This window comes from Felis catus, chromosome C2, assembly GCF_018350175.1.
Source record: "Felis catus isolate Fca126 chromosome C2, F.catus_Fca126_mat1.0, whole genome shotgun sequence".
Taxonomy (NCBI): domain Eukaryota; kingdom Metazoa; phylum Chordata; class Mammalia; order Carnivora; family Felidae; genus Felis; species Felis catus.
Genome location: NC_058376.1, coordinates 98,281,616 through 98,294,615, shown reverse-complemented (window position 1 = coordinate 98,294,615; position 13,000 = coordinate 98,281,616). Strand labels below are relative to the sequence as shown.

At 37.1% G+C, this 13,000-nt stretch overlaps 1 protein-coding gene across 9 annotated transcripts in view; it reads right to left on the bottom strand.

The window, feature by feature from the left end:
- The window catches only part of ZBBX (zinc finger B-box domain containing), a 121,453-nt gene that overhangs the window by 33,080 nt on the left and 75,373 nt on the right, over window positions 1–13,000 (bottom strand). For all 9 annotated transcript variants that reach the window (XM_045037305.1, XM_045037309.1, XM_045037306.1 and 6 more), the window contains 4 exons: window positions 7,724–7,833; window positions 7,004–7,101; window positions 5,728–5,807; window positions 3,680–3,819 (listed from right to left, as the gene is read on the bottom strand). In XM_045037305.1, coding sequence (XP_044893240.1) covers window positions 3,680–3,819; window positions 5,728–5,807; window positions 7,004–7,101; window positions 7,724–7,833 — 428 coding nt within the window. The remainder of the gene's footprint in view (window positions 1–3,679; window positions 3,820–5,727; window positions 5,808–7,003; window positions 7,102–7,723; window positions 7,834–13,000) is intronic.

Below are 13,000 nucleotides of genomic sequence, written 5' to 3'. Positions count from 1 at the left end.
GGGGAAACTAGAAATCTCTGATAAAAGTAATCAAAGAACTAAATAAATGGAGAGATAGTCCATGTTCACAGCTAGAAGACTCAATATTGCAAAAATGTCAGTTCTTCCCAACTTGATCTATAGGTTCAATGCAATCCCAATTAAAATCTCAGCAAATTAGGGGCGCCTGGGTGGCGCAGTCGGTTAAGCGTCCGACTTCAGCCAGGTCACGATCTCGCAGTCCGTGAGTTCGAGCCCCGCGTCAGGCTCTGGGCTGATGGCTCGGAGCCTGGAGCCTGTTTCCGATTCTGTGTCTCCCTCTCTCTCTGCCCCTCCCCCGTTCATGCTCTGTCTCTCTCTGTCCCAAAAATAAATAAACGTTGAAAAAAAAATTAAAAATAAAATCTCTGCAAATTATTTTGTGGATATTCATAAACTGATCCTAAAGTTTATATGAAGAGTCAAAAGACCCAGAAAAGCCAACACATTGGCTTTTGAAGGAGAAGAAGGAGAAGAATTGAAGGAGAAGGACAATGTCAAAGACCAACGCTACACAACTTCAAGAATTACCGTGCAATTATAGTACCCAAGACAATGTGGTACTGGTAAAAGTATAGAAAAACATATCAATGGTACAGAACTGAGAACACATAGATAGCCCCACATAGATATAATCAACTGATCTTTGCCAAATAGCAAAGGCAAAACAATGGAGAACAGTGTTTGCAACAAATGGTGCTAGAACTGGACATTTGCGTGCCCGCACATTAATCTGGAACAGACCTTACTCCCTTCGCAAAAATTAGCTTAAAAGAATGGTAGACCTAAATGTGAAATGCAAAACTTTAAAACTCTTAAAACATAAAAATCTAGATGATCTTGGGTATGGTGATGACTTTTTAAGACACACACCAAGGGCAGGATCCATGAAAGAAAAAATTGATAAGCTGAATTTCATTAAAATTAAAAATCTGTTCTGTAAAAGACACTGTCAAGAGAAGGAGAAGACAAGCCACAGACTTAGGATTTGCAAAACACATATTTGATAAAGTACTGTTATCCAAAACATTAAAAAATCTAAAATCTGAACAATAAGAAAATGGGCCAAGGAACTTAATAGACACTTCATCAAAGAAGATAAATAGATGGCAAATAAGCATATGAAAAGATGCTCAACATCATATGCCTTTAGGGAATTGTAAGTTGTTAAAACAACAATGAAATCCATTCCACTATTGCTGGAATGACAAAAATCCAAAACACTGACAATACCAAATGCTGGCAAGGATGTGGAGAACAGGAAGTCTCATTCATTGCTGGTGGGAATGCAAAATGGTACAGCCACTTTGGAAGACAGCTTGGTGATTTCTTACAAAACTAAACATGTTCTTGCCATACGATCTAACAATTGCACTCCTTGGTATTTACCCAAATGAGTTGAGAATTATGTTCAAACAAAAACTCACACATGGATGTTTATATTTATAGCAGCTTTTTTCATAATTGCCAAAACTTAGAATTAACCAAGTTGTTCTTCAGTAAGTGAATGTATAAATAAATTGTGGTATTTCCAGACAATAAAATATTACTTAGCACATGCGCGCACGCGCACACACACACACACACACACACACACACACACACAAAAGGATCAAGGCTCCTGGGTGGCTCAATCAGTTAAGCCTCTGACTTCCGCCCAGGTCATGATCTCACAGTTCGTGGGTTGGAGCCCTGCATCTGGCTCTGTGCTGACAGGTCAGAGCTTGGACCCTGCTTTGGATTCTATGTCTCCCTCTCTCTCTCTGCCCCTCCCCCCACTCAGGCTCTCTCTCTCTCTCTCTCTCTCTGGAAAGTAAACATTTTTTAAAAATGATCAATCAAGTCATGAAAAGACACAGAGTCACCTTTAAGTGTATATTACTAAGTGAAAAAAACCAATCTGAAAAGATCACATGTTGTATCATTCCAGCTATGTGACATTCTGGAAAAGTCTTAATAATAAAGATAGTAAAAATATCAGTGGTTGCCAGGAATTAGGTGGGAGGGAGGTAATATAAAAAGGCAGGGCACAGAGTATTTTAAAGGTACTAAAACTATTTCTTTATGATACTATAATGATGAATACAGGTTATTATAAATTTGTCCAAATCTACAGAATGTGCAACACCAAGAGGGAACCCTTGTGAACTATGGACTTTTGGTGATAATGGTGTGTCAATGCATGTTTACTGATTGTAACAAATGTACTACTCTGGTTGGGACATTGATTGGGGGAGAAGCTATGAGTTTGAGAAGGCAGAGTGTGTGTGTGTGTGTGTGTGTGTGTGTGTGTGTGTGTGTGTGTGTATAGGAACAATCTGTATTTCCTGCTAAATTTTGCTGTGAACCTAAAATTTCTCTAAAAAATAAAGTCTATAAATAAATCAAGCATCTTTAAAGTCACACTTTTTTTTTAAATGTTTATTTTTGAGAGAGAGACAGGGAGACAGAGCAGGGGTGGGGAGGGGCAGAGAGAGAGGGAGACAGAATCTGAAGCAGACTCCAGGCTCTGAGCTCTCAGCACAGACCCCAAGGTGGGGCTCGAACCCACGGACCACGAGATCATGACCTGAACTGAAGTTGGATATTTAACCGACTGAGCCACGCAGGCTCCCCTAAAGTAACACTTAATGGGTATTTATATTCAGCATTTCCCCAAAGGTAACTGGGACACAATGTTCCATGTAGATAAAAAAATATCTTCTGGACTAGGTCTGGAACCCTGTAAAGTCCTAAATTCCCACGTGGATATAGCTCATAGTTGGTCATAATAATTTATAGGCTTATGGGCTGAAGATGTCAAGTCCAGCAGGATGACCACAAATCACAGTTCTCTACCATCTACTCCCCAATCAGAAGGTAATCATCAGTTTTATAACTAGCTATTTTAAATAATACTCTCAAGTATCTCTCAAGTCCTTCACACAAGATATATTTATTAGTTTTTCTGAAAATACTAACTAGATTAGAAATAATATTTGAAAAGCAGATTAGAAGTAATCTAATTCCTATGTTTTAGCTTAGGAAAATGCGATCTAAGAAAGCAGTGACATGTTCAAGGTCACACAATGATTTAAGGCAGAAATGGAAATGAAATCTGACTTCCAAGCCAGGATAATTTACTGTGACTATCTTTAAATGGTGCTCTCACCATCTGGAAATTGAAACCAGACATTTGCACATAGCATCCTAATCTATAAATTCTAAGGCAACTACTAGTAATAATGTAGATATATAAACAGGATGGTTTGTTTTGGTTTGGTTTTATCACTATGTAAAACTTTACATCAAAACTGAATATTTGGGGAGAAGATTTAACGCAAGGGAGGGCAACAGGATGCCAATTAGATTTTTGTCACTAAAGGCATATCCATGTAATCTTTTCAATGCTGCTTTCTCAGTCCATAATAACTTTTAGAGGTAGCAACCAACACAGGCAGTTTTTTCTTCTGGATACAAACACTGTTGTCCATTGACTGAAAAGGGTATTTGCTAGAAAACTATATATTTTCAACCAAGGTTTTCTAAGCACCAAATTTTGTGGGGTTTACATGAACAGCAAAATAGGTAAGGCTTTTACATAGTGAAATACCTACCTGGTTTTATTAAATTACCAACACTCATTGTTAATCATGTTGATCCATAAGAAAATAAAAGTTACCTTTTGAGTTATTTTTACAGGAGGAAGAGCTGTTGTTCAGATGAAGATGTAAGAGGTCTGCTTTTCCCTTGGTGAAAACATGATGTTGATGAATGTCATTTTCATATAGAAAAGTATTCTGATAATTATGAAACGTGCAACTTTCATGTTTAGGGACAGCAAAAGAAAAGAGTTGAAAGAAAGGATAAAAAAAGAAAGTAAAAAGTCCCAGCTTATTAAAACAAATACAATACAACCTTTAAGGAATAGGTTTGTTTACATTAATTTAATATATTTTTAAACTTACTGTGGACACATTCTAAACCACAAGTAACTAAATAGTATTTGGGTTTAAAGACACAGGTAACTGGACCAAATCAGATTTAACTGAACAATGTCAACAATGTCAATTAAGAGCTTCCTTAAAAAAATATTCTAGGGCACCTGGTGGTTCAGTCAGTTGAGCATCTAATGCTTGATTTCAGCTCAGGTCATGATCGCAGGGTCAGAGGATCCAGCTCTTCATGTCAGGCTCTGCGCTGAGTGTGGAGCCTGCTTAAGATTCTCTCTCTCTTCCCGCCTCTGCCCCTCTCCCCCTGCTTGCGTGCACACACACACACACACACACACACACACACACACACACTCTCTCTCTCTCTCTCTCTCTCTCTCTCTCTCTCTCTCTCTCTCTCTCTTTAAAACAAACATTCTGAAATATGTTTGGTTCCTTATATTCTTTCTTCTAAAAATGGAGAGTTACCTTTTCAAGCTCATTGAAATCTGATGAAATCAAGGTTTTAGTACTTACATAAACTTTTCATTTGAACTATCAGAGTCATATTTTCAGTTTTTAATGATGATTTTATATACTAACATATGTACAATTTAAACATTTTCTATAAATTGAATAATATATTTAATAATACCCGATATTTATGTAAGCTTTACATAGCACCACCATAAAAGCTCCTGGATTATGCTCCTGTGCCACTTATGATCCTTTATGATTCTTCTTAGGAAAGAAGAAACTCCATGGACACCTCCAAACCCAAAGTGCAAAACTACTGCCAAACCATCATCAGTAACTTTCTCTGGCTTCTATAACATGGAGGTCAAAGCAGAACTTGTGAAAGGATATATAAAGGAATCAAATTAGAGAGCATAAATGTCATTCGTTTCCTTAGGTAATCCATACAAATCTCTTATCTACTGACCAAAAGGTTGTCTCCTGCCAAAAGCACATTTGTTTCTAGATATGTGAGTCTATGTGTTCAAACATGGGGCTTTTCAGGTCCAAGAGCATCACTTAGGCCCACTGCTATTCCAAAATGCTGACAGACTCTAAGTTTATCTGAACATATAAACAAAAAATGGGGTTGGGGCTACTTAGTAGGAACTTCACTCTGCTGTTTGCCCAATTTAATACTTTGTAGTCAAAATACATGAAACTCTAGCTAAGATTTCAACAGCAAAGGAGACTTGGAGTACTTTTTAACATTACTAACAGAGCTAGATGTTATTTTTCACTTGGAAATGACAAAATTATAAAAATAGTTACAAAGTGAACTGTTATGCTTCATGCTTCATTTATTTAATTCATCACATAGGAAACTCTACCTAGAAAGTAATCTATAGTCTAGGACATCTTTTTATCTCTCAAACTAATCATTAATATATCTGTTTTTATTTAGGGTTCATAGAAAATGGAAATACAAAGAAAGCTCATACAAAATATATCATCCTAGGTAAGCCATTTCAAATAATAATGCTAAATTTAGAAGCATCTATTAAATAATCCAGATATTAGGTAAGAGTATACACATATCATTATAGTCACTTTTCTAATTATTGAATATTGGCAAATGTTAGAAATATTGTGCACAAATTTAAACATGGCTTTAGTAAAATATATTCTAATATCGAAGTCATGTTTTTACACCATGAATTTCTCATTTAAAGAGATAGTTGAATCGCTTCTCGGCCTTTTGGCTAAGATCAAGTGTAAAGAGATAGTTGATTTCTTGAGTAGGTTTTTAATAAACATCAAAAGCGATTTAGAAAGATCTTACCTTTGTTGACTGTCTACATCTGCTAACTCAACTTTGTAGGGCACTGTGTTTCCTGGTTCTTCAAATTCTTCTTCATAAGTCTTATTAAATGTATGTAGTATAATATTAGTATGTTCAATAAATGTATTATACATTAACCATCTAACTTGTACATAATATTTAGAGAATTTTCTCCCTACAAGCAATGTCACGTGCTTTCTGACTATGTACCATAGAACAATTCCAGGAGAACTAACGAAATAAATATTTGTTGGGGGCATTGGCTGTGTCAGTCATGTCATTACTACTATCACACCTAGAAACAACAGTTAACAGGTGTTTTACTAGGTAACTACTGAGTGCAAAGTAGGCTAGTGACTGAGGTGTTTTTAGTTCTCTGGCCAGCATATTACAAGGTTACTCTGTGCATCAACTAATTAATGCCAAGAACACACACACATATGTAAGCATGTGTGCTTATTTGTTCAGTATCTTAACAATTTATCCAGAGGGGAAATAAAAATGTGGCTAGGAGCGTGCGCGCATACACACAAACACACACACACACACACACACACACACACACACACACACACACAGCAGAAGCTATTAACCTGAAGAAGAAAGTAGTATTTAGAGAGGTACTTCCTCCCTTCTAGCCTTTTTCTGTGACAATCACAGGAAGAGGAATATCGAGGACAAGTAGTACATTCAGCTACTAGATGACTGGAAAATCAGAAATGTGCTGAGTTTGTCCCAACTTAAACCTTCATCCTAAAGCTCCAGCTCTGACTGGCTCAACTTTCAGGTGATTCTATTTTGTGTCTTCTAGAGTTTATATTCAAGTTATTACACTAAATCCCTTAAATCTTAGTACTATTTTTTCTTTAAATAAAAAATAATACTAGATGACATTCAAGAAACTACATATATACAAATTATATTAAATAGACACCATATAAGGAGACCAATTTTTGTTTAAAAGACTGATAACATAAAGGGCTAAATAAAACAAGCACTAAACTACATTTCTATAAGCTAAGAGAATAAAATGTCTTCTCATCTCCCACACTACATGTTTCCAAAAATAGCACAATATCAATTCAGCTCACAAATTTACTGCCTACATTAAAAACCATACCATTTTATTCCTATCAGCATGTTTAAATTCAAACTCTTGTAGATTTTTCCCCAACAATGCTTAATTAAAAAATATTGTTGAAAATAATATGTAGTTATAACTATATGTTTTGAATTTCTTGTTTGCTAAGTAATAGGGTAGTCATTATACACTTACATCATCCAGTTCAACTATATTTAGAGATGGCTCGGGTCTCTCTATGTTAAATTCTTCTACTGGCAGAAAAAGTGCTGGGTATTGTTTGGTCTCCTCAACTAGGAAATAAGATTAGGAAATAATGTCATTAAAGGATATACTTCACCTGATAATTCCCTATCTTCAAATAACATAGTCAACAATAAGAGAATAACGTTCTCTTGTGCACCCACACTAATACATATATGCTGTCAGTTTCCCGAGCTCAAGTAAAACACACATTTTCTTAACATTCAACGTTTAAGTACAACCATTTAGGGATGCCTGGGTGGCTGAATCAATCAAGCATCTGACTCCTGATTTCAGCTCAGGTCATGATCTCACAGTCGGGGACTGAGCCCTGCATTGAGCTCCGTGCTCCACCAGGCACAGAGGGATTCTCCTGCTAGGGATTCTCTCTCTCCCTCTTTCTCTGCCCCTCCCCTGTTCACACTTTCTCTCAAAATAAATAAATAAACTTAAAAAAACCAACTATTTAATTTAAGGCAAAGTAAATCTATCAAATGGGAAGGAGAGTGTGCTTGATTTTGAGCTACAGATAAAGGGTGCAGAGTCCAGTTGAGGGTAATATAGTAAAACGAAACAAAACAAAACAAAACAAAAAAGCAGATGCTAACAAATGCTTAGTGTTTGAAATTTGAAATAATAAATGAGAAAATATCTAATCAAGACTGAACTAACCATCACTGTCTTCATCACTTTCATTCTGGGAACACTGTGCCTCACCAGCAGTGTTACATTGAGGTATGAATGCATCTGGCAGCATGTTTCGAAGTTGCTCCTGTGGAGTTCTACAGAACGAGAAGCAATTAAAAGACTAAAATACATTACCTGAAACTTTCCCAGGCAAGATCTTGATTTATTTCACAAATGAATGAGCATACAAAACTAATGATGAAACCAAAGCTATACTTCTGATTCATGGAAGAAAAGTATGACTGTGTAACAGAGTCTTCATCTATTAAAATAATTTCGTAAATCAAATTAACATAATACAAGAGTTTTCAATTGCATGTCCTACTGTTTTTCATTTAGGTGAAAATCAAAGTTAAGACAAAAGTAAGTGTTTCTACAAGCCACATGGAGTCCCTGACATACCACACTATTTAAAAAGTTAATTTGTGAATGTGTGTTGTGCATCACCGTTAGGTATTATGTTGATAGGTCCCAAGGCAAACTAAAGACATTTTCCTGAACTTTAACCAAGCCAGCAGGGTGATAAAATATGCTTTCCCAATATTAATGTAGTGTGTTCCAGCTATGGCATCTATCACCCAGTTAATGAAGTTTGATATGGCCCATCTCGTATAGAAGGCAACAAAACACAGGAATTCTCAGAGGTCAGGATTATGCATTGGTTTCATAGGCTATTCCCCAATTCCTGGTAAGGTGGCACCTTTTAGTCAAGAATATAAATAGCTACAGACCTTCCAGACCATGCCAGTTCATGGAGTCCCCGTGTAAAAGTCAGGACCTTCTTAATGATATTAACAGGTAGCATTGACACAAAGCTTAAAATGTATGAGGCTCTGTTCTAACGAATCTGGGGTATTAAAGATTAACAGCTATATTAATTAGGCATGCGTGTTATCTTAATTTTACGTATGAGAAAACAGGTACAAAGAAGTAAACCAACTTGTACAATCATTTAGGTAGTAAATACAGAAGAGGATTTGAACCCAAGGAGTCCGCCTCCCCAAGTCAATGTTCTTAACCATTACTCTGTATGGCCTCTCTCACAATTTGCAAAGGCAGTAAGATTTGATAATCTGACAATCTATGGCTATGTGAATTTTCCCAATATATATAATGTATATATCAGAACACTCCAAAATATTTATATATTACTCAACTTTGTGTCTTGACAAATTTCATGAGCGTACCATCTTACATCTATAATTTAATTAAGTAATGGAAAATATAAAGAGTAAAGGTCAAAACAAACTGGCACGTGGCCACCAGGAACCTGTTTCCAGTTTGACACGGATATAGTATACAAAAAGTTCAATCATAGATGCACGTAAGTTTACTATTATTCAGATACTCCTTCTTCGTGAAGTAAAAATTTATTTAATTTCATGAGCAAAGCCCTGAACCAAAGGCTTATAGAATCTAGGCAACAGAGTACTGGAACTATTGACTGTTTATTCTAAATTCAGTATTTTGCAGATGAGAAAACATAGACCAAGAGAGTTTAAATGATCTGCCCATGAACAAACAACTAGGTACTCAATGAAATAAGTCTGTATTCTGGATATTGGGACCCTGGCACCAGTGCTTGCTCGAAAGATCATGCCATGTAAATAAAAGGATGAAATGTCTCTTAGAGTAAGACTCCCTCACCAGATTTTCCTGAAAATGTAAACAAGTATTTATTGAACGCAGACTAACTGACAGGTACACACTAATGAGCTTCAGACCTAAAAGACTGGTATGGGCATGACACTTTATAAGAGCTATAGACAGCTTGGACAGCAGTTCCATAGGAATAACTAGACTAGAACAGTATATGAATGAACCATAGGCCACAACAGGATACAACCATACACCTCGGAAAATGACCAGCACCAAACAAACAAACAAACAAACAAAAAACCCCAAAGATACCAGGCACTGGCAAAGATGGAGGGCAACTAGAACTCATACATTGCAGGAAGGTGTGGAAGCTGTGCAGTCACTTTGCAGACAGGGTCTGGAGGTATATTTATAAAGATAAATATACACATACCAATCTAGCCAGCCTGGCCCCAGGTATTTACCCAAGGAATTAAAAACTGATATTCAAACAAAAACCCATTTGCAAATGTTTCTAACAGATTTAGTCGTAATTGTCAAAAGCTAGAAATCAGCAGGATGTTCTTCAACAGATTAATGGATAAACTGTACATCAGGATGATGAAATTCTGGCCCACAATAAAAAGGAATGGATTTTGATTCACTGAAGAGCACGGATGGCTCTTAAATGTATTTTGCTAAATAAAGGACACACAAGGCTACATTATTGTTTGATCTCACTTACATGACATTCAGAAAAAGGCAAATGTATAAGGATTGAAATGGATCAATGGTTGCCTTGTGTTGGAGAAGAAGTGTTGACTATAAAGGGGAAGCAAAAGGGAATTTGGAGCTGATGGAACTGTGCTGTTTGGTGCTATGATGAATATTTGACTCCAGGCATTTGTAAAAATCCATAGAACTGTACACAAGTTTATGCTATTCAATTTTTAAAAAGTACTCAGGATGTGGACATAACCCAGGGAATGGCAGAGCTACTCTAATGGAGGTAGGAAAGAAATGAGCACCATGGCCTCAGAAACTTTGGAGAAAAAGTTTTTGACTAGATACTGTAGGCTAAAGATAAAAAACACTACATACAAATAATTCACTCTAGTTGGTAAATTTGTTTCTCACAGTAATATTAGTTTGAAATTCTGGAACAACTGTACACACACACACACACACACACACACACACACACACGGGCTGATAAATGAGTAAATATATCATAGATAATGAGAGCCAGGATTCTCATTGTAGGTGAAAGTAACCACAACTAAGCAAAGAAAGGATGTGATGCTGGTTTGGAGTCAAGTAGGAGTGTACTTCATGTTTACCTCAATAGATACCCAGGTATATAGATACAGAAATAAATTTGGCTATGTGAGTATAGTGGTAAGTACACATACATATATTTCCTAGATGTTCTCTGCGATGAAATAGGCTCTGTGTTACCTGCGTAGCCATGAGCACCTCTATAATCTAGATCTTGGTTTCTTAATACCATTTTCAAAAAAAAAGGAATCAAGATTACTTGGAGAAGTTATTTCCGGGCTAGGGCACAGAAATGCATGTTGGGTGCCAGTAAAATGAAGGTATATTAAAAGCAAACAAATCAACAAACAAAAAAGGATGAGGATGCATTGAAAGAAGAGGGGAGTCAACCTGAAACAGCTCTCAGGGGTCAAGGCAGGAACTATTTGAGTCACAAAATAAATAACAATAGTGTTTAATATTAATTAAAAAATGCATATCCATGAGTCCACACAAATAAACAACTGAATAAACAAATGAAAGGGGACGTAGGGATATTCTTCCTTGAAGAATTCTAATTAATAAATATAGAAGAAATGAAGGAAATAGAAAATCACTAGTTATTCTGCTGCTGGAAAATTCCACAGGTAAATACTAAAATTAGTAGAGGAGAGTTTAGGTAAAAAGAAGATTTTGTATCATCTCAAGGCATCTCCCCTAAAACATTTATTAATCACTCTGATATGAATGTTTGTGCCCCCTCTCAAAATTCATGTGTGAAAATCCCAATACATAATGTGATGGCATTAAGAGGTGGGGTCTGTGGGAGGTAATTAGGTCATGAAGGCACAGCCCCCATGTGGGACTGATGCCCTTATAGAAGAGTTCCGAAAGAGCCATGTGAGGACACAGCCAAATAGTTGCCTCCAGGAAGCAGGTTATCACTAGGCTCTGAGTCAGCCAGTGTCTTGACCTTGGACTTCCGACCTCCAGAATTCAAAGAAATACGTTTGTTGTTTACAAGGCATCCAGTTTATGTTATTCCATTGCAACATCCCAAATGGACTAAGAAAGAAGCTGGTACCAGAAGTGGGGTGCTGCTAAAAATGTGGAAGCAGCTTTGGAACTGACTGACTGATGATGGGTAGAAGCTGAAAGGGGTTTAAAGTTCATACTAAAAAAACCTTACATAGCTGTGAAAGAAACTTTAAAGGCAATTCCAGTGAGGACTCCAAAAAGAGGAGAACTGAGGAAAAGCCTCAATCTTCTTACAGAATATCTAAGTAATCCTGAACAGAGTATCAGTAGTAATAGGGATGGTAAACACCATTCAGCTGAGGTTTCAAATGGAAATAAGGAACATGCTATTGGACAGTGGAGGAAAGGCAATTTTAATTAATGAAGTTGCAAAGACCTTGGCTGAATTGTGTTTGTGACCTAGTGTTTTATGTAAGATAGAACTTAAGAGGGATGAAATTAGTTATGTGGCTAAGGCAATTTCTAAGCAAAGTATTGAAGGAAAGGCTTGGATTCTCTTGACTGCTCATAGTAAAACGCAAGGGTGAAATGACTTAAAGACAGAATTGTTAGTCAAAAGAGAAACAAAACTTAAATATTTGGAATATTATCAGAATTTACACATTGAAAAGAATGAGAGGGCCTATTCAGGAGAGAACAGGAAGTGTATGGCCAAATGGTCATCTGATAGGAGGATTAGCCATCTAAATAGAAGGCACATTTTCCACTGTCAGAGACAATGGAAAAATGACCTCCAAAGGCAATTCAAAACTCATCGGGGCTATACCTCCCATCCCAGGCAGAGAAAGCTGCAGCCCACACAGCAGGGAGACCCCATTAGAGCAATGCCCAGTGAACCTCTAGGGGCAAGGATGCCCCTGTAACACCAAGCTAGCCAAGCCACATGATTCCCACCCAAGAAAGTCACAAGCATGTGACCCCACACAGAACCATCATAGGAATGGGGCCACCCAAAGCCATGGGGGCAAAGCCACCCAGAGCCTTGGGGTCCCACCTTTGCCTAGTAAAGCTGTGGGGGCACTGCCTCAGTGTGTGTGAAAGGCAGGACCCCTGCTCTAGTGTGTCTGGAAGGTGGGACCTCTATGTCAGTGGGACCTCTATCTCACTGGGCCCTGGAGTGCAGAGCATCAATGGAGAGGCTAATTCTCAAGACTTAAGGTTAAATAGAATTTGCTTTATTGGGTTTTAGACTTGTTTAGAATCTGCTACTCCTTTCTTCTTTCCTATTTCTCTCATTTGGAATGGAAATATCTATCCCATGCCTGTCCCGCCATTGTACTTTAGAAGCAAATAACGTGTTTGATTTCATAATTTCACAGTTAGAGAACAATTTGCCTCAGAATGAATAATACATTGAATCTCACTCATATCTGGCTTAGATGATATTTA